This window comes from Piliocolobus tephrosceles, chromosome 1 (genome assembly GCF_002776525.5).
Source record: "Piliocolobus tephrosceles isolate RC106 chromosome 1, ASM277652v3, whole genome shotgun sequence".
Classification (NCBI taxonomy): Eukaryota; Metazoa; Chordata; class Mammalia; order Primates; family Cercopithecidae; genus Piliocolobus; species Piliocolobus tephrosceles.
Window position 1 is genome coordinate 169,826,224 of NC_045434.1, and position 20,234 is coordinate 169,846,457.

Here is a 20,234-nt window from a genome sequence, read left to right on the forward strand (position 1 = left end):
ATCAAAAGTTCTAAACTTCCTGCTACATTGCTACATATTGCCAAATTGCCCTTCATGAAAGTGGTTATCAGTTTGTAGTTCCAGCAAACAATATGTAAAATGTGTTGGTATGCTTATAAAAAAGCTTTCAACTCCCAGCAACTCATTTCTTCCTTGTAGAAATTAACATGTTTATTGTAAAAAGAAAATAAGCATTATATAAAAGTACAAAGTTTAAAAATCACTCAAAAGTTCATCAGCCAGACAGAAGTACTATCTGGTGAACTTCATTCATTCCAACCATCTCTCTTAGTCACATAGGCACATATATACAAATAGTTTTACAAAAGTGGGCTCATATGCTATATTTAATAAATACAGCAAATTAACAAAAGGAAAACAAGTGTGAAACTGAAAAAATGCTCAATTTAAAAACACTTTTCCCACAAGAGAATCTAGTCTTGTAAGATTCCTCCTAAAATTAAGGACGATTATGGAAAACTTATAAAGAGGCTTTTTTTTTTCTAGCTTCATGTATGTTTTAATTAGAGACTGTGATTCCTGCTGTGAAAGATGAAACCAGCACTCTACTTATTTCTATATAGACAGTATTCATAATATTTAATTTTGACTTTATAATCATTGCCCATTATTTTTAAAGTTTCGGAAGTGTTTACTAACACTCCTTTTACTGATTCTTTGTTCCTAAGTCCTTAATTTGATTCATTTCTTCTTTAGTTGAATTTCATTATTGGGCAGTTTTTTTCTCAAAGGCTCATGATTTGTACTTTCAAGTTTTTACAAATTTGAGAACATCTATAGCCTTTGTATTTTAAGACAACTTTGGCAAAGTGTAAAATTTCTGGCATGCTTTTTCTCAAATCTTTAGAGCCTTTTGCTTCATTGCCTTCTTGTTACAGGATCTGAGACCATCCTGACCCCAGTTAATTCTTTTTATTTTTCGAGACAGTCTCGCTCTGTTGCCTAGGCTGGAGTGCAGAGATGTGACCTCAGCTCACTGCAAGCTCCACCTCCCGGGTTCACGCCATTCTCCTGCCTCAGCCTCCTGAGTAGCTGGGACTACAGGCGCCCGCCACCACGCCCGGCTAGTTTTTTGGTATTTTTAGTAGAGGCGGGGTTTCATCGTGTTAGCCAGGATGGTCTCGATCTGCTGACCTCGTGATCCACCCGCCTCGGCCTCCCAAAATGCTGGGATTACAGGCTTGAGCCATTGCGCCCAGCCGATTCTTTTTAAACCATCAGAATATTTTATTCTATATATTTCTCTTTTCCATTTTTTATTTCCTCCAGCCTATTTTCTCTGTGCTGTTTTATGTTTTGTGGTTTCTAGTAAGGCCTTGAAACTCCACCAATCTTATTTTCCATCTCTTTTGAACCTCTGTGCTTGTTTAAAAGTTCATGTCTGCTATCTTTTTTGAATGTGTGGAGAATTTGTCATATTAACCTTTCTGAGGGAGTAGGCAATCTAATTCTTCTCTAATCATTCTCTACTGAAGAATAACAGGAAGAGGTTAGAGGAATGAGCTTTAAGTTGGGTTGTTATATTGGAACCCTCTCACCAAACCTATTCTTTTTTTTTTTTTGAGATGGAGTTTCGCTCTTTTTGCCCAGGCTGAAGTGCAATGGCACGATCTCAGCTCACTGTGACCTCCACCTCCTGGGTTCAAGCGATTCTCCTGCCTCAGCCTCCTGAGTAGCTGGGATTACAGGCATGTGCCACCATGCCTGGCTAAATTTTGTATTTTTTAGTAGAGACAGGGTTTCTCCACATTGGCCAGGCTGGTCTCAAACTCCCGACCTCAGGTGATCTGCCCTCCTTGGCCTCCCAAAGTGCTGAGATTATAGGCGTGAGCTGCCGCACCCGGCCAAAAATCCATTATTTCTTTTGCCCCTTGGAACACATCTCCCTTCATTTCTTAGTATTAAAAAGCGATTATGCCCTAGGGCAAAGCTTTTAAGGCAGTGTATTTCAAATTATTGGAAGTGAAATCGATTAAGTGGTTTGCATCCAATATTAAAAACTGTTATCAAGTAGGAAATACCAGAATTCATTTTGCATAGTAAGTATTCTTTCCTGAAATTTGTCTCAGTACAGAATATAGATACGTGTGTACAGAGATAAGATGTAAAATATGTTTTTAAAATGTATGCTGTAGTCAAAAAGTTTAAAATGCTTCATCCATAGGCAAGCACGTAGATGACAGAAAGAGCCTTACAGCAAGGTTTGTCCTTAAGCTCCATCTCCTGTGTAATTTTATCAAAACGATACCTACAGACATTCAGCATGCCTTCCTCTTACCTCCTCCTTCTAATTAAAGAATAGGGATGTTCTCCTTCCTGCTGTTGGTTGGCTGTGATACCTCAGTTTTGGTCCACATTTTACCATATGTCTAAACAAGTATGTTTTATTTCACGTTTGTTTAGGGAGGTTTATTACTAAAATTTGTTGGGCTTTGTGTGTGGGTTTATTTTTACTTAAAACATATTTTATGATAAAGTTTTATTTTAAGAGTGTACTGGATGACAGCTTGGTTGGTCCATGGGTCATTTAGCCAGAAGACATTTCTTTCTACCTAGATCACTTTCATAAAGAAATAACTGCTAGGACACTGTAATACATTTACATAGAGATGCTTATATTTAATCCTAAAAGGTAGTCCTATGTAATTGTATCAGAAACCGTAAGAGCTCAAGACCACTTTTATTAACTCAGGTATTATGAAAGGAATCACTGAAGAATATTAAAGCTCAAGTAAGATTAAAAAATGCTTTAATACTGCTGCAGAAGTCTTTCAGTTCAGGAGCAGGCAACAGAATGTATAGAATGTTTACCTTATGACCAGATACAACCTCCCAAGAAAAACTGGATCCTGCAGGGCAGCTGGTCTTCACAGTTCCTACTGGGACTATAGTTGCAGGACGTCATTGACTTTTCTCTTTTTAAGGTAGTTAAGTACAGATAAAGGAATGTTTCTAGCAAAGATCTTAATAATCTCTTGATTATCAATGTCCATGGAGGCTTTTTAGTCCTTCCTTTGCTTCTGCAGTCTTGACCCTTGGCTGCTTTCACCTCTCCTAATTCTCCTGTCTTTCTGAATGGGCCATTCCAGTTTTCAATAGGTGACTTCTACTTCCTCCTGTCACCAGTGTTGGTGTTGCCTGTGGTTCTGTTGTGTGCATTTCTGATATATATAAATACTTTAGAAAGTCTTATTGACAGATTCCACAATTACTTAAACATTGTCAATTCTGGCCTAGACCGCTATGTTAAATTCTGGTCCCCATCTCCAACTTGATGGGCTTTTGTTTTTAGCTATACCAAAGCTCAAACTTGTTAAACTGAATGCATCATTTTCATTACTACCACAATTCCCTAATTCTCTGCCCTTCTAAAAGCTGTCTCCTCCTGCGGTATTTTCTGACTTTGTGAATGGCACTACTGTCTAGCAATTTAGGTCAAAACCATGACTAATATTAGATAGATACTTTCCTCTCCATCAAATCTTTTTCAATCCTGTTACCCTACTGCTACTGACTAGGCCTGAATAATGTCAATGCTTATATGATAAAGGCTGGATACCTTAACCTGGATTTCAAGCTTGTGGGCAAGAACAAATGAAACTAAGAAAAAATGGGCTGTATAAAGGGTATTAAGTGCCGCTCTGTTGAACTGTTGGATGAAACTGGCTTTAATGATCCAGAGGAAGCCTTACAGTTGAATGCATTCTGTTCTTTCAAAACTGCTAACCAGGTTTCATGTTTATTACCACTTGCTGCTGCTAGGAAAAAGTTAGGAGCTACTATGTTTTACTCCTTTGATCTTTAAATAATAGCAGCAGCACAAATCCCAGGATTCTCAAAGCAGTTCCAACCACAACAAACCAAAAACTAAACTACAGCGAAATGGGAAACAGGTGTGTCCGGTTTAATAAAAAGGGAAAGGGTCATCAGGTGGCCACATCCTTTCCTTGTCATTCATATCCCCAACCTCCAGATCCTTTCTACTCTTATAAGTTTGAATACAGTCAAGGTTAGTTGGGTCAAAAACTGATGTTGATTATGATTAAAAAGAGATACAAAACTCAGCACCTCCTTCATTAAAAATAAAGGTTGAGAAACTTGATAAGAAAAAAACTAAAATATTCTTATAGCTGCCTGGGGGAGATCTTAATCCTTTCACATAGACAGATATCCTCATATCCACAGGAGACCATGTGGACTAAAACCAAACAGTCCATTACTCATTCCCTCTCCGGCTCTTCTTGTGGCTCTTCTTAGACCTGAAATGGCAACACATATAAATAATTATATTAAGAAGCTGGGCAGCCGGGCGCAGTGGCTCACACCTGTAATCCCAGCACTTTGGGAGGCTAAGGTGTGCAGATCACCTGAGGTCAGGAATTTGAGACCAGCCTGGCCAACATGGTGAAACCCTGTCTCTACTAAAAATACAAAAATTAGTCAAGCATAGTGGCAGGCGCCTGTAATCCCAGCTACTCGGGAGGCTGGGGCAGGAGAATTGTTTAAACCCAGGAGGCGGAGGCTGCAGTGAGCCAAGATTGGGCCACTGCACTCCAGCCTTAATGACAGAGTGAGACTCTGTCTCAAAAAAAAAAAAAAAGGACTCCTGAGAAAGACCTTGGTATGCTAACATTGATGGGGATGGAGCTGACACTCAATATTCATTAAACTGCTTGGTAGTTTTTTGGTTCAGAGCAACACTCTGGAGTCAGGCATTACTATCCAAATTTTGCCACTGAGGAAATGACCTCTCAGAGGTTAAGAGTGCACCCAACAGGCCAGGCACAGTGGCTCACGCCTGTAATCCCAGCACTCTGGGAGACCGAGGTGGGTGGATCACAAGGTCAGATTGAGACCATCCTGGCTAAAATAGTGAAACCCTATCTCTACTTAAAATATAAAAAATTAGCCAGGTGTGGTGGCGGGCATCTGTAGTCCCAGCTACTCGGGAGGCTGAGGCAGGAGAATGGCATGAATCCAGGAGGTGGAGCTTGCAGTGAGCCAAGATTGCACCACTGCACTCCAGCCTGGTTGACACAGGAAGACTCCATCTCAAATAAAAAAAAAAGGGGGGGGTGCACCCAACAGTATATGGCACATGGGGATTTCTAATGAAATCTTATCAATAATGAAAGTGACTTGTCCCAGGTCACTCAACTGTTAAGTTTTAAAACTTGGGACTAAACCCCATGTTTTCTGAGCCCAAACCTCATCCATTATCCAAAGGTGCAATCCTGTAAAGCAAAACAGAACAAAACAGGTATCTCGCTTGAACCCGAGAGGCAGAGGCTGCAGTGACTGCAGTGAGCCAAGTTCACGCCACTGCACTCCAGCCTGGGAGACAAGCACAAAACACAGTTTTCACAAAAAAGAAAAAAAAAAAAGTTATCTAACCCCAGTAATTCTCAAGCAATAGACCAATTTTGTCTTGTAATGAAGGAGAATTCCTAACATCCCCCAACAAAACAAGAAAATTTCAGGTCCAATTAGTTGTAATTGGGACTATTTCTGAATAAAGTTAAAATAGAAGTCAATTCATTACCTTTCAGGAGACTTTGAGTGGCTCCTGTGTCTGTGACTACGGTGATGACCTGGGGAAGAAAAGGCCATTGTATGAGATCCTACCCTTCTCTTATTAAACTGTCACTCTCACCTCCCCTAATACCTGCCATTGGCTTAATATTTTTTTGGCCTATGCAGCGGACACCTCTTAGTGGAAGTAACTCTGAATTAGTGGAGGAAGAGAGAGCAAAAGAAAGGAGTAATGAAACCAGTTCAAATACATATACATTCAAGGGCTTCATGGCTAATTTCACAAACATCATATTGGGTTTTCACTATTATATTAGATCTTATTCCTATAATTTCAGATGAAAAAAACTGAAGCCAACCTTATCAGCAAAGCTTATAAGTGGCAGTCAAGCTGTGAACCTTGATTTTCAAATTCTATGTCCATCTCCTTTTCTGTTAGGCAGTACAGTCAGGCATTCCTGTACTGCAAGAGGCTTAACTGCTCCTTTTCCATTTCTTTGTTAAGACAACCTGTGGCAAAAGGCCCACATGCTCTACCTGGGGACTTGGAACGGGATCTGTGCCGCCGATCTCGGGATCTGCTGCGGTGACGTCTTGGACTCTTGCTCCGATGCCTTTCTCGGCGGGGGGAGGGGCTATAGAAAAGACTGGTCAGACTACCAGATCTGGTTAGCAATATACATACAACACCAATACTACCACTCCCTCCCCAAAGCTCTATCCTTCATCACAAACGACTGAAGGCCTACCTTCTCCTTTTGGGAGATCGACTCCGCCTATAACAAAGAGAGGAAGAAGAAAGCCTAGGTTGGTGCACTGGATATTGTAGACTGCAAAAATGGCCCCAGTCTTATCCTTCACCCTTCTCTGTATCACCCTTCTCTGTATCCATGTCTTTTGTCATGTAACTCTAGCACCCTCCCATTCTAACTTTAGGACTGGCCACGTGACTTGCTTTGGCCAATGGGATATTTGCAAATATGATAAAAGCAGATAGTGGAAAAACATTTGCATGACTGGGTTTGTTTGCTCTTGAGTTCTGCCACTACCATGAGAATACACCCAACTTAGCCTGCTGGACGATGACACAGGGAAGAGAAATTTCCCCTGTCATTCAAGCTAAGGCAATTCCATACCAGCCAGTAGACAGCAGACAACAGAACAGGTACTTAAAAAACTGTCTATCCAAGCTCTGCTTAAATCACTGACTGCAGACTTGTGAATGAAACAAATGGTTATTGTTTTCTGCCAGTGAGGTTTGACATGTGGCTGTTTTGCAGCAATAGATAACTAATATACTGGGCAAACATTCTCCATAGGCTGGCATTTTTCCTTCTCTAAAATCCAAACTTCTAGGCTACAGTGCTCAAAATCTCCTGGGAAAAGGCCAATGACTAGGGTTTACCTTCTGGGAGACCGGCTTCTACTCCTCCTGTAGCGCAGTGTGGGAGAGCGACGGGGCTTGTCCAAGTCTCGGTAGCTTCTCCGGCGGTGATCAGGTGATGGCACTCTTTCCAACTGGAAACAAGATGATTGGGTCACTGAAAGGCACAGGCTTATAAAGAGCCATCTAGGAACACTAATTATACTTCACACCCCATCTTGTCCCAAAGTCCATCTCCAAGTGACTTTAAAGCACAGTAACCTGACTACAAATAAGGAGGCACTTTACCCTATTAACTAACAAAACTTATTATGAGCTATATAAGACAGCCAGAATAACTCACAGAAGAGAGGGAACAGAAACAGACCGGTGTGTGTGTATGTGTGTGTGTTTAGTTTATCTGCAGCCTGGGCAACATGGTGAAATCCCATCTCTACAAAACAAATATACAGATTAGCCAGGTGTGCTGTCACGTGTCTGTAGTTCCAGCTACTTGGGAGGCTGAGGTGGGAGGACTGCTTGAGCCTGGGAGGCCGAGGATGCAGGGAACCAAGATTGTGCCACTGCACCTCAGCCTGGGCAACACAGCAAGACCCTATCTCAAAAAAAAAAAAGTTTTGACTGCTTCCTGAAACAACTGGGCAGGCTTGGTTGTTTTCAACTTTTCAGCACTGTAACTAGTATTGAAAGAACATGCCTATGCGGTTGACATTTTCCCCCTCCTAAACAAGGCTTATTCCTTAGGATAGGTACAATTATGAAAAGTTTTATTTCTTTCCAAGTATTTAACAGCTGCCACCATTTATTAGGCAATTATAATGTGCCAATACTCTGCTAAGGGCTTTAAATTTATAATCTTATTTAATACTTTCAACAGACTTGAGGAAAAAAGTATCATTAACCTCACTTTACATAGGAGAAAACTAAGTAATTTGCGTAAGATTATACCACTAGTATATGGCAGAGCTGAGGTGCTTTTAATAAGGAAATATTGTTCTTGGTTAGAGTTAAAAAAAATTTTTTTTTGAGATGGAGTCTCACTTTCGCCCAGGCTGGAGCGCAGTGGTGCAATCTTGGCTCACTGCAACTCCCGCTTCCCAGGTTCAAGTGATTCTCCTGCCTCAGCCTCCTGGGTAGCTGGGATTACAGGCACCCGCCACCACGCTGGCTAATTTTTGTATTTTTAGTAGAGATGAGGTTTCACCACCATGTTGGCCAGGCTGGTCTTGAACTCCTGACTTCTGGTGATCCACCTGCCTTGGCCTCCCAAAGTGCTAGGATTACAGGCGTGAGTGACCACACCTGGCCAACAGAGTTAAAAATTAAAGTATAAAAACAAAAAAAATTCCCATTTTCTATTACTCCCTCCCCTACAACCCTGAAAGTCTCAGGTGCCTGACCTTCTCATCCTCCTCTTCTTCCTCTTCACTGGACTCCACATCATCCATGTCCTCTTCCAGAGCGCTAACTCGAGGCTCCAGTTGCTCAGCTTCCTCTAATACATAGCGTTTCTACAGAGAACATAATGAGTTAGGGGTTGTTGTCATTTCCCCTATTTCTTGAAACCTCAACACTGGGCTTCAGGATTCCAAGGAGCAACAGCTGAGACAATTTCATTTCAAAGACAGTTCAAGCTTTTCATAACAAGTTTAATAGACCTGGAATCTATAAACTAAAGTTCTCCTATAAACATAAATACAAACCTGAAGAGAATATCTTCATTTTCTATTGGCTCTATTCCCTGTATCTTACACTCTAAAGTCACGGGAGTATCGATCAGTATAGGTATAGCCTAGAACCCAAAGTAAGCGCTTCGTACACAGAGAAAATCCAAGGGCTAATAAGTTCATGGCTGATAGTTCCACCAGAAGAGGCCTAGCCCTAGAGTAGCACCAAATCTCCAGAAGACCCAGGATCTCGGGAGGTGTTGAGATTCATGCATTTTGAACTCGTTCCATTTTAATCTGGGATATGGCTTACTAATGTTTATTTGAGTGGCTAAAGATCAGAGAGGCAAAGCTGATTTTCAAAATGCCAAATGGCTAAATGTAGTGGCATGTGCCTGTGGTCCCAGCTCCTTGGGAGACTGAGGTGGGAAGATCCCTTGAACCCAGGAGTTTAAGACCAGCCTGGGCAACAGAGCAAGACATTGCTATGAGAATTGGGCCCTCAAAGTAGGTTTTCAAATTTACAATCTCATTCTTTCCGCTACATGCCCTACAGTGCCAATATAGAACAGGAGAGATGTATCACACTCATTTCCTGAAAAGATGTCTCATGGATAATCGTTTATCACTAGGAAAGGGAAGCAGGATGGTAAAGCCAAGTTTAAGGAATTAAGGGTTCAGTCTCCTGCCCTATCTTTACCTGTTTTATCTCCTGGCTTTTTACATGAAGACTAGTTTGAAAAAAACTGTTCATGAAGTTAAAAAATCCCTAACCACTCTAGCTACAAATACCCTTGATATAACATCCTGAATAAATTTTTTTTCATGATAGACAAGTAATGTGCTGATGTTGTAACAAGGTTTGAGGGAGGCACAACTCACACATGCACGTGAACTACAAAAGGATAGGGAAAAAAAAAAGTTTCCTTGTTTTAAACTATTCACTTTTAAAGCCCTACCCTTCAAATATTTTATCTATTTTCCTCTCACTCCCAATCCACTATCTTTCTCCCAGACAGGAAGACTGTTTATTAAGAGGACCCATAAGATCCACAGGCTTCAGTGTTTAAGCTGTGTGTATGTGTTTGTCTGTCTGCCTGTCTAGAAGGAGAAGGGTGACTGTGGTAAGAGACTTTTATTTCTTACCTGTAGCCGGGGCAGAATGATATCACAGACTCTCTCACTGTGCAATAGTTCATCAATAAACTCATCAACATGCATCAATTCAAACTCTGCAAGAAAAAGTCATTAGCTCAAACAACCTGGAAATAACAGATTTAGATGCCAAAAAGTAAAAGAAGTGTTAAAACCTCATATCAGGACATCTATGTACTAGGCATCTTTAGAAGAGATTAAGGGATGAATGAAGATGTCCCAATTAGGAGGAGACAAACACAAAAGCAAGCACAAACAGTCCTGAATTATGTAGGGATGATCTTGAAGAGATCATATAATTCAAATATAATTTCTCATCTGAACCTGCAATGTTTCTAAATTTAGAACATGTATCTTATATGGCACATGGAGTAATAGCTTTTGAGAACTGGCCAGGAGTGGTGGCTCACACCTGTAATCCCAGCACTTTGGGAGGCCAAGGCAGGTGGATCACTTGAGGTCAGGAGTTCAAGACAGGCCTGGCCAACATGGCGAAACCCCATCTCTACTAAAAATACAAAAATTAGCTGGGCATGGTGGTGGGCACCTATAATCCCAGCTACTCAAGAGGCTGAGGCAGGACAATAATTTGAGGTAGAGGCAGTGGAGGCAGAGGTTGCAGTGAACTAAGACCATACCACTGTACTCCAGCCTGGGCAACGAGCAAGACTCCGTCTCAAAAAAAAAAAAAAAAAATTTACACATATACATAAATTATATATATAACGTGTGTGTGTGTGTGTGTGTGTGTATATATATAGCTTTTGAGAGCTTCCATGGTAAACATTACCTTACTTCTGGGGTTCTCGACCATGGACAATTTTGGGCACATGCCCATCCTCCTACTTAGAAGGAGATGTTACTTACATCTAGTGGGTAGAGGCTAGAGATACTGCAACTCATCCTACGATGCACAAGCCAATCCTCACACAAAAATTATATGACGTAAAATGTCAACAGGTTGAGAAATTCTTAGTTTTACATAATAAAATAATAAATAACTCCATCATGGCCATGACCACGTCCATCTTGTTCACCATGGCATTTATACCACATAGCACAGTATGTGACATGTCAATGGCACTTAATATGTATGTATTCAATGAATGAATAAGTTTAAAGTATAATACTAAATTCCTTTTTTTTAAGATGGAGTCTTGCTCTGTTGCCCAGGCTGGAATACAGTGGTGCGACCTTGGCTCACTGCAACCTCTACCTCCCAGTTCAAGCGCTTCTCCTGCCTCAGCCTCCTGAGTAGCTGGGATTACAGGTGTGCACCACCACACCCTGCTAATTTTGGTAGTTTTAGTAGAGACAGGATTTCACCATATTGGCGAGGCTAGTCTCAAACTCCTGACCTCAAGTGATCTGCCCGCCTTGGCCTCCGAAAGTGCTGGGATTAGAGGTGTGAGACACTGTGCTTGGCCCCAAATTCTTAACCTTCTACTGTTTAATGATACAAGTAGGAGTGAAAGGTAAATGTTCCTATCTTCTCTTATGACACCAAGTGAGAAAAGGCTTTGACTGCAATACCTGGAATCCCTCCTTAACACATTAAGTAATCTCTTTGTAGACGGTATGGAGCTGCCTCTCTCAGATATGCTTATTTTTCAGTGGGATTCCTGTATAAAAATAAGTACACTTAAGTCTATATGCTGCAGTGTGAAGTACAGTGCTAGAGGAGAGGCCAGTAGAAAGAACTGTGAAGACATAAAATATGGAAAACTAACTTTGTCTGAGAGGGCTGGGGAAGGTTTTTATGGGGAAGCCATTCTGCAGCTAGATCTTTTAGGATGGAGCACATGTAAAGGGGGCATATGATGCAAGGCAGGGATTAACATAAGATGCACTTGGAAAGGGAGGCAGACAGAGGCAGGCTGGGTAAGGCCAACACGAAGCTAGTAGTCAGACTGAAAACTCCCGTGAGGGACAAGGGAAAATTTGCATAAAGACAGTAACAATGTAGATGAAGAGGAGCATTCACACTGTCTATGACAATGCAGAGGTACAAGTACTGGTGAAATAAAAATTGGCTTAAAAATGACAATCAGGAGACTTAGCACCATACTCACCCCCATTTCGGTTCTGGCTCTTGATTTTTCGATAGTCATTGTACAAAGGCTCCAAGTACTTATAGCAATCAATTGCAGTGCCTGTCAGCCTCATGTAAAGTGCCCCCAGCATGCGAACATACCTGATAGAGAGATGACAGTGAAACAACAGGCCATCCTAGAAGTTCCTAAGTTTTACAACTAGCTTTTCTCATGACAGTAGTGGATAAACATGTTCTTCTCTTTGGCAGGTAAGAAAGCTGCAATTGTGGAGGTAGAATGAAGCTGAAGAAAGACAGCTAAAATGTGGAGACCTGGGTTCAAGTTCCCATGCTACCATTTATGGCTGTGGGAACATCATACGTATTGATCAACTTTCAAATATATCATCAGTAAAACTAGAATAAAACCTATTTACCTCACAGGATTACTCTAAGAATCAAACGAAATACCGAATTTTATTTTATTTACTTTTTTTTTTTTTTTGAGACGGAGTCTGGCTCTGTCGCCCAGGCTGGAGTGCAGTGGTCGGATCTCAGCTCACTGCAAGCTCCGCCTCCCGGGTTTACGCCATTCTCCTGCCTCAGCCTCCGGAGTAGCTGGAACTACAGGCGTCCGCCACCTCACCCGGCTAGTTTTTTGTATTTTTTAGTAGAGATGGGGTTTCATTGTGTTAGCCAGGATGGTCTCGATCTCCTGACCTCGTGATCCGCCCGTCTCGGCCTCCCAAAGTGCTGGGATTACAGGCTTGAGCCACCGCGCCCAGCCTTTATTTACTTATTTTTTAAGGCAGAGTCTTGCTCTGTTGCCCAGGCTGCAGTGCAGTGGCACGATCTCGGCTCACTGCAACCTCCACCTCCCAGGATCAAGCAATTCTCCTGCTTCAGCCTCCTAGTAGCAAGGATTACAGGCACCCCCCACCAAGCCCAGCTAATTTTTGTATTTTTATTTATTTATTTATTTCTTGAGACAGAGTATTGCTTTGCTGCCCAGGCTGGAGTGCAGTGGCACAATTTCAACTCACTACAACCTCCACCTCCTGGGTTCAAGCGATTCTCCTCCCTCAGCCTCCCGAGTAGCTGGGATTACAGGTGTGTGCCACCGTACCCAGCCTAATTTTGGTATCTTTAGTAGGGACGGGTTTTGCCATGTTGGCCAGGCTAGTCTCAAACTCCTGACCTCAAGTGATCCACCTGCCTTGGCCTCCCAAAGTGCTGGGATTACAGGTGTGAGCCACGCCTGGCCAGATACTGAATTTTAAAATAGAAAGTAGAAGATATATTTAATAACAATACAAGAACAAGTACACGTAAACATGACTGCTGGTTTTGGAAAAAATAAGTCATCTGGGTTCAAATTCTGACTCCATGATTTACTAATTCTGTGACACTACTGGTCAAATCTGTGTTTTCTCAATCCTTGTAAAATGGAGATAATGCTACCGAATTTATGGCTTGGTATATAAACAAGAAATGCATTTAAAGTACTAAGTACAGCATAGAGCACACAGTAAGTGCCTAACAAAAGTTAGGTATTTTCTAGCTGTTAATGCTTTATAAGAGTCGTCCCTCTTCCCTTTTTCCTGTATCCAACTACTTAAATTTCCTCTTGGGTAACTACGAGGCATTTGAAACTCACAGTTTCGTTGTATAAGAAGCAGAATACTGTACCAAAGAATATGAACTCTGAAGCCAGATTTGCCAATTACTAGCTATTTGAACTTGGGCAAAATTACTTAATCTTTGTGCCTCAGTTTCCTCTCCTGTAGAATAGGGATTAAAAGGTTAGAAGGTTGTTGTGAAAGTGAAAGGATTTATTATATGCAAAGCCCTTAGAGCATGGCACATGAGAAGCTATTACGTCTGTCTCCTACACTTGTCTGTGATTTCCTTGAGAATGGGTAATACAGTAATGAGAAGCTGACATTTTCTAGGTGTTTACCATGCAGCAAATGCTGTGTTCAGAGATTCGCATGCATTACCTTCTTTCACTCTTACATTATAGTCACCATTTTACAGATAAGCAAAGTTTAGAAAATTAAGTGACCCCTCCAATGTCAAGTTAATGGGCAACAGAATCTGGATGTGAACCCAGATCTAACATCTCTTAACCACCACCTTTTGTTGTTTGATTTTCACCCCTGAGCGTCCAGTGCCTACCAACATATCAGGCACTCACTTTTGCTTAATATATATTTAGTGAATTTGTGAAATCCTTTTTCAGGGAAAAACTACCACCAAAACTGAGAAAGTAAAGTAGAAGATTAATACAATCAGAACAGATAAAATACAAACTTGGCCAGGTGTGGTGGCTCATGCCTGTATTCCTGGCGCTCTGGGAGGCCTGGTGGGGAGCGGATCACCTGAGGTCTGGAGTTGAAGACCAGCCTGGCCAACATAATGAAACCCCATCCCTACTAAAAATACAAAATCTAGCCAGGCGTGGTGGCACATGCCTGTAATCCCAGCTACTGGGGAGACTGGGGCAGGAGAATCACTTGAACCCAGGAAATGGAGGTTGCAGTGAGCCGAGACTGCACCACTGCACTCCAGCCTGGGCAACACAGACAGACTCTCTGTCCAAAACAAAAACAAAAAAAATACAAACTCAAGGACTCAAAAGCAAAAATCTGGAGTGGAACTCTGTAGAAATGAGATACATTGTATACACCACTCTTACCCAAAGCCCAATTCTGAACCGCCAAAATTAAACCTCTTATATTAGCTGGTGAACAATGCACTCACTTGAAATCTTCATTTTTGATAAACTCTACAATGATATCCTTCTCGGGTTGAATTTGAAGCATCTTCAAGGTTAAACACAGAAATGGTGTTGGTTTTATGTTGCCACCATAGACGCCACCCACAAACCTTAACTCCATGGCTTTATCGACTACAAGTTCAGCTAAAAAACAAAAACAATAGAGTGACATATTAGGGCTAAGCTCTTCCTAGTTGAAGTGGAGAGTTAGTTCAAGCTTTGGTTCTCCTAAATACACATCAACAGTGTAATATTAGGAGAACCAATGTGTATTAGTAACAGTAACGACAGCAGCTAATATACATTGAGAATGGATAATAAAATAGGTACCCTGCTAAACTTTTCATATTATCTCACTTGACCTTTTTTAACAAATCATGAAGAAAGTTCTAGGAATGTTCTTATTTCCAGGTAAGGAAAATGAGGGCTAAGAAAGGTAAAGTGACTTGCTCAAGGTTCACAGATTGCCACAGGACATGGATTTAAAGCCAGAATTCAAATCGGAAAAGGACCTGGAAAACTCTGAAGCACTGATATTTATAAATACTGGAACTGGCCCAGATCTAAGGATAGTAAGATCATGAATTTGGTTTACAGGCATATTAACGTTAGGTCCTTAAAGACCTTCAATAGATTGTGTCAAAGTGTTATACTCGGACCCCTGAGCTTAACACTGTTACAACCCAGCCAGCTATCATTAAATATGGGATAACTCATAGAACCCAACTGAGACACCCTTCAAAATATATGACCTTATCAGATTCATCTGTGTTCCCAATAGTCGACACAAGACGAGGCACTTAGCAGGCACTCAAATTTTTCTGAATAATCGACATACTCCGCTCCAGAACCACCCCCAGAGGCCAGTCGCTAGTCCCACTGGCGCTCGGTCAGGAGAAATTGGCCACAAAGCTGCCGAGAGGGGCTCTGCGCGCTTTCGCTCACCCGTAAGCCCAAAGCATTCCTCTTTCCAGTACTTGGACTCATAGATTCGCGTTCGAATGATCTTCTCCACCAGATATTGAGGGTTAGTGCCGTGGATGCTGTGCGCATCTTTCACTGTACGGTTAGCCATTTTAGAATGCCTTCAATTCTATTTCCGTCGGATCCTTTAATGCGTCACATCCAGGTTCAGAAAAAAACAGCTAGGGGAATGGAGAGAGGTGGAAGAAGTTTCACTAGACAGCTTAGGCGACCATGTTGAAACCGGAAACACCTCAGCGTAAAAACCTTCCGCGCCCCGCGGCGCCGATCGAATCAATGATGGCGGCTGCATGTTAGCGGATGTACGTCATGCGCCCCCGTAGGTGTACGTAGTGGGCGGGGCGAGCTAGTTGGTGACGCAACGAAGGGACGGCCTGGGGGCGGGGCCATCGATTGGCGCGAAATTTTCTTTGCTCCTTCCACCTTCTTTCCATTTCCAGCGAGACACACGCTTTGGTCCTGGCGTGCGGCCCGTAGCTGTAGGAGGAGCCCTGCTGGTACAGGTTAGAGGTGCTGCATCCCCCGGAGCTCTCGAAGCGGAGGCGGTAGGAAACGGAGGGCTTGCGGCTAGCCGGAGGAAGCTTTGGAGCCCGGTGAGTGTCGCGTCCCGCGGGTTGCGAGGGACTCGGGGGAAGGCGCATCTGAACCTCTGAAACTGAGGACTTTCTCTGTAGACTCACTCATTGATTCTTTCAGCTGACATGTACCAAGCGCCTGTTCAGTGCCAGGCACTGTTCTGAACTGTTAAGAGCGTTCATCTGTTCCACACTCCAATTCCTAAAAGCGCTGCAGGGAACTGAGTTGCAGTGGAGAAGGCGGAAGCCAACAGCCGAGAAGCAGGAGCATTCCTGCCCTCCGTACCCTGAGGCTCAGTGATGACTTTCCCTCCATCTGCACTTGTAAAGTACTCTACTTCGTTCTTTGAGCTATAGTGTAGGAATCACTACAGGGAAGGCGGAGCAGAGGTTATTACCCCATTTTACGGACGTAGCAAATTGCGCCCAGAGAGGGACGTGTCTTAGGTCGCTTTTCGTGACTAAGCAGTCTGGGCTCCTACCCAGATCTTTTTTTCAGATGAGCTCCTAACTGCTGGACTGCCATTCACCTTGTTTTCAGAAGAGAAGTCTGCTGGCACTCTTTCTACTTCTCTTGTCTAATCCCGGAACTGAAGGGTCTTCTGCTGTGACAGTTGGAAAAAGCATTCTTACCCTGGTCTATTTGTGAAATTGCAATGATTACATACAGTTCTAGTTGTCTGTAATGCATGAATAATAGTACCCTCTTCTCTGCTGTATTAGGTGGGCTGGAAATGCCAAAGGAGTTTCCAATATGACAGAATGGTTTGAGACCTTCTGCAACAGTTTTTAACTTTAATGGAGGGCAATATGTGGCATTTAGGAGGTTTGTGAATCTGCTGAAATTGAATCCAAAATTTTGCTTGAATTATATGTTAGTTCCGTAATATTCATCCAATGATACTTAATAAATAAAACCACTGTACCTTACAAATAAATGCAAGGGATTAAGGTAGTGGGAAAGTGGATTTACCATTTTGCATTTTTTCACTTAATCTTCCATTATCCTAAAATAGTGCCTGGCACAGGATGGGTACTTAATCAATATTGGTTGAATAAAAGGAAGATTCTATTCTCTCCATTTTGTGGGTAAGCAAATTGAGGCCCAATCCACAATGCTCAGTCAGTGGCTGGGAAGCCTGATTTATTGTAATAAGTACACCAAAAGTAAGCTGTCAGTTACATATTAACATTATCCAATTTCACACAATGTATTGTAAGGTGAAGTAGTTAAGAGCACAGTAATTGCAATCTGGCTTTTTGGGGTTTGAGTTAAGGCTGTGCCATCCTGTATAAGATAGGACAAGTTATCACCTTGAAGTGATAATTAACATCTGCCTTTCTTTTTTTAAGACAGAGTTCCTCTCTGTTGCCCAGGCTAGAGTACAGTGTTGCGATCTCGGCTCACTGCAACCTCCACCTCCTGGGTTCAAGTGATTCGCCTACCACCACACCCACCTAATTTTTGTATTTTTAGTAGAGACGGGGTTCCACCATGTTGGCCAGCCTGGTACCGAACTCCTGACCTCAAGTGATCCACTTGCCTCCGCCTCTTAAAGTGTTGGGATTACAGGCGTGAGCCACTGCACCCAGCCTTTGTATTTATGTTTTATCCCTGTGTGCATTTTATAAGTGTCATGAAGACATTTACAACCTCTGTATTACTGTCTTTTAATTTCACTTTGTTAGATGTTTTACACCTATTGTGCCTTATTCCTAGTATTTCTAAATGTTATAGTTTCATTTCTTAGGAATTGACCTTTCTGTTTTCCTGGATGGGAAGAGATAAGGCATAGTACAAGATGGACACAGATGATACTAAATTGCCTATGTGTTATCTTCATAGACCATGACTTCAAATAAAATGTTTTCTTAGTTTAAAACATATGGGAGTGTAGCAGGGGCAGAAAATAAGTCTGAACTCATTTGAAGGCAGGGACTATGTCTTAGAATCCATCAGATAAATACCAAATATTTATCGTGATAACTCAGAGTTTGGATTCTTCCACAGGAGCCATGGCACACTACCCCACAAGATTGAAGACCAGAACAACTTATTCATGGGTTGGCAGGCCATTGTTGGATCGAAAACTGCACTACCAAACCTATAGGTGAGTGATGGGATCCTTTGGTTGTCCTGGAAATACAGCTTCTCAAGCTGAACAGTCAACTTGTATCTAGCCTGTTCTAATTATTACAGATTGACAATGAATGAACAGGAGATTAGAACTGATTGTAAGGAGGGGTTTTGTTTGATGCAAGAAGGTGATGGGATAAATATAGTAGTTAGTGATGAGGCAAAATTATGATAGGCTCATAAAATTTTATATGTATGATATTGTCATGTCTATTTAAGGTGAGTTCTGTATAACTTTTGATGATAACGAGATGATAGATGTTTTTACTGTGTCTTTCCCAGCCCTGGAGATCTCTGACAGTTTGACTTTGTTACTGAGCAGCTTGATAGCCTTGGGAAACATTTGTTGTGGGCAGCATTTGCTGTTCTTTGTCAATAACTGAGAGGAATTAGGGTTCCTAATAAGACCTTTGAATTCATTACTCAGCTAAAACAATTCATTCAACCCACTTGGCTATTCTTAAATATAACTGGGCGAATTGTTTTCCCAGTAGGAGAGTTGGTCAGCAGAAAGAAATCAGGGGATTGGAGAGCCCTCTTCTTTGTGCCCAGGGGATCTGAAGAGCTTGACCCACTTTAAGTTATTTCCTAATGTGCTTCTCTGTTACTTCTAGAGAAATGTGTGTGAAGACAGAAGGTTGTTCCACTGAGATTCACATCCAGATTGGACAGTTTGTGTTGATTGAAGGGGATGATGATGAAAACCCGTATGTTGCTAAATTGCTTGAATTGTTCGAAGATGGTGAGTTTGGGACTGGAATAATAAACCATTCCTTGTCATGAATGATTGGGAGGTGGGGAGATTGTCGATTCTTTTGTTCACAGCAGTGTGCAGGGCACATTAGACTGAGGTGGAATCACGTAAGAACTAGCTGCATCTTCTTCCATCTAGAAAACTTCTTTACTCACCAAAGCAGTATTGAGTAAAATGGAACTGGAAGGCTCAATAATTTAACTTTTTCATTATTTGGGGAGATAAGAATGGCTATTAAGGCAGAGTTGGGGGGATGGAGAGAATGGATGAATTTGGGAGGAAGAGAGAAGGAAAAAACAGTTAATTTGCACTATCATAGAGATGTGTCCTTTAATTTTGACATGAAGGTTAGTAATACATTTTGCAAGTGCTACTTCGTTATAAACGAAGAGGTAAGTTGGATTTCGAAGGTGTAGCAGTTGGGGTTTCAGTCAGGGAAAACAAAAACACTTAAGGTGTTTTACCCAGAGGAACTTGTGTGTGGGTGTTGGAAAGGCTAGAAGAAAAGGTGACATTTCCCAGAGATGAGTAAGTGCAGGAAGCCACTACTGCCCCTAGGCTGGAGGAGCAAAATGGAAGGTGGCATCAACCAGAGCCTACAAGCCCACATTGAAAGCCTTAGCTGATTGCTGACCTTCTAACCCTCCGCAAAACAAGAGGAGAGCACAGAAATGTGGGAGCGGGGCACGGCTCCACAAGGAGGATTAGGAAGACAGCAATTTGAAACTATCCAAAACTGCCTCGTTCAATGAAGGGGTGGCCTGCCCCTCCACACCTGTGGGTGCTTCTCGTTAGGTGGGATGAGAGACTTGAGAAAAGAAATAAAGACACAGAGACAAAGTATAGAGAAAGAAAAGCGGGGCCCAGGGGACCAGTGCTGTGTTTTCAGAGGACCCACACTGGCACCGGGCTCTGAGTTCCCTCAGTATTTATTGCCGAAAAGATAAGGGAGTAAATCAGCAGTAAGATGTTCCATTTTCCCAGGATCGGGCAGGAGACAGATGTTTTTCTTTTACTGAGATTTAAGGGAATGGTACTGACCTTCAACCACAAGCAGGCTTTAAACATTTGCCTAACAAAGCACATTCCTTACAGCCCAAAATCCTTTCAACCTTAATTAGCACAGCGATGTTTTCTAGCAAGGACAAGATTGGGGGTAGAGTCACAGATTAACAGCATCTCAAATACAGAGCCAAATGGAGTCTCTTAAACTT

General features: G+C 42.0%; 2 protein-coding genes and 1 pseudogene across 2 annotated transcripts in view; 1 reads left to right on the forward strand and 2 right to left on the reverse strand.

The window, feature by feature from the left end:
* Positions 1-1,273: 1,273 nt before the first annotated feature.
* PRPF38A (pre-mRNA processing factor 38A) lies at positions 1,274-15,872 on the reverse strand. Its single transcript, XM_023188578.1, has 10 exons — positions 15,516-15,872; positions 14,555-14,714; positions 11,832-11,953; positions 9,751-9,836; positions 8,338-8,448; positions 6,959-7,071; positions 6,303-6,329; positions 6,091-6,188; positions 5,564-5,612; positions 1,274-4,280 (listed from the first exon to the last, which is right to left on the reverse strand). The coding sequence occupies exons 1-10, from the start codon at positions 15,643-15,645 to the stop codon at positions 4,238-4,240; spliced, it is 939 nt and encodes a 312-aa protein (XP_023044346.1). The 5' UTR covers positions 15,646-15,872; the 3' UTR covers positions 1,274-4,237.
* Positions 9,431-9,528, reverse strand: LOC111524097 (annotated as a pseudogene).
* Positions 15,873-15,923: 51 nt separating the features above from the next.
* Positions 15,924-20,234, forward strand: part of ORC1 (origin recognition complex subunit 1) — a 32,606-nt gene continuing 28,295 nt past the window's right edge. The window contains exons 1-3 of the mRNA XM_023188590.1: positions 15,924-16,147; positions 18,141-18,240; positions 18,881-19,008. Coding sequence (XP_023044358.1) covers positions 18,146-18,240; positions 18,881-19,008 — 223 coding nt within the window. The 5' untranslated portion in view covers positions 15,924-16,147; positions 18,141-18,145. The remainder of the gene's footprint in view (positions 16,148-18,140; positions 18,241-18,880; positions 19,009-20,234) is intronic.

Coding starts and splice junctions, on each gene's coding strand:
- PRPF38A (XM_023188578.1), bottom strand. CDS start 15,645: ATGGCTAACCGTACAGTGAAAGATGCGCACAGCATCCACGGCACTAAC. Junction 9,837..11,831: donor GAGCCAGAACCGAAATGGGG/GTGAGTATGGTG, acceptor TTTTTCTTGCAG/AGTTTGAATTGATGCATGTT. Junction 6,330..6,958: donor AGAAGCCGGTCTCCCAGAAG/GTAAACCCTAGT, acceptor TCTTTGTTATAG/GCGGAGTCGATCTCCCAAAA.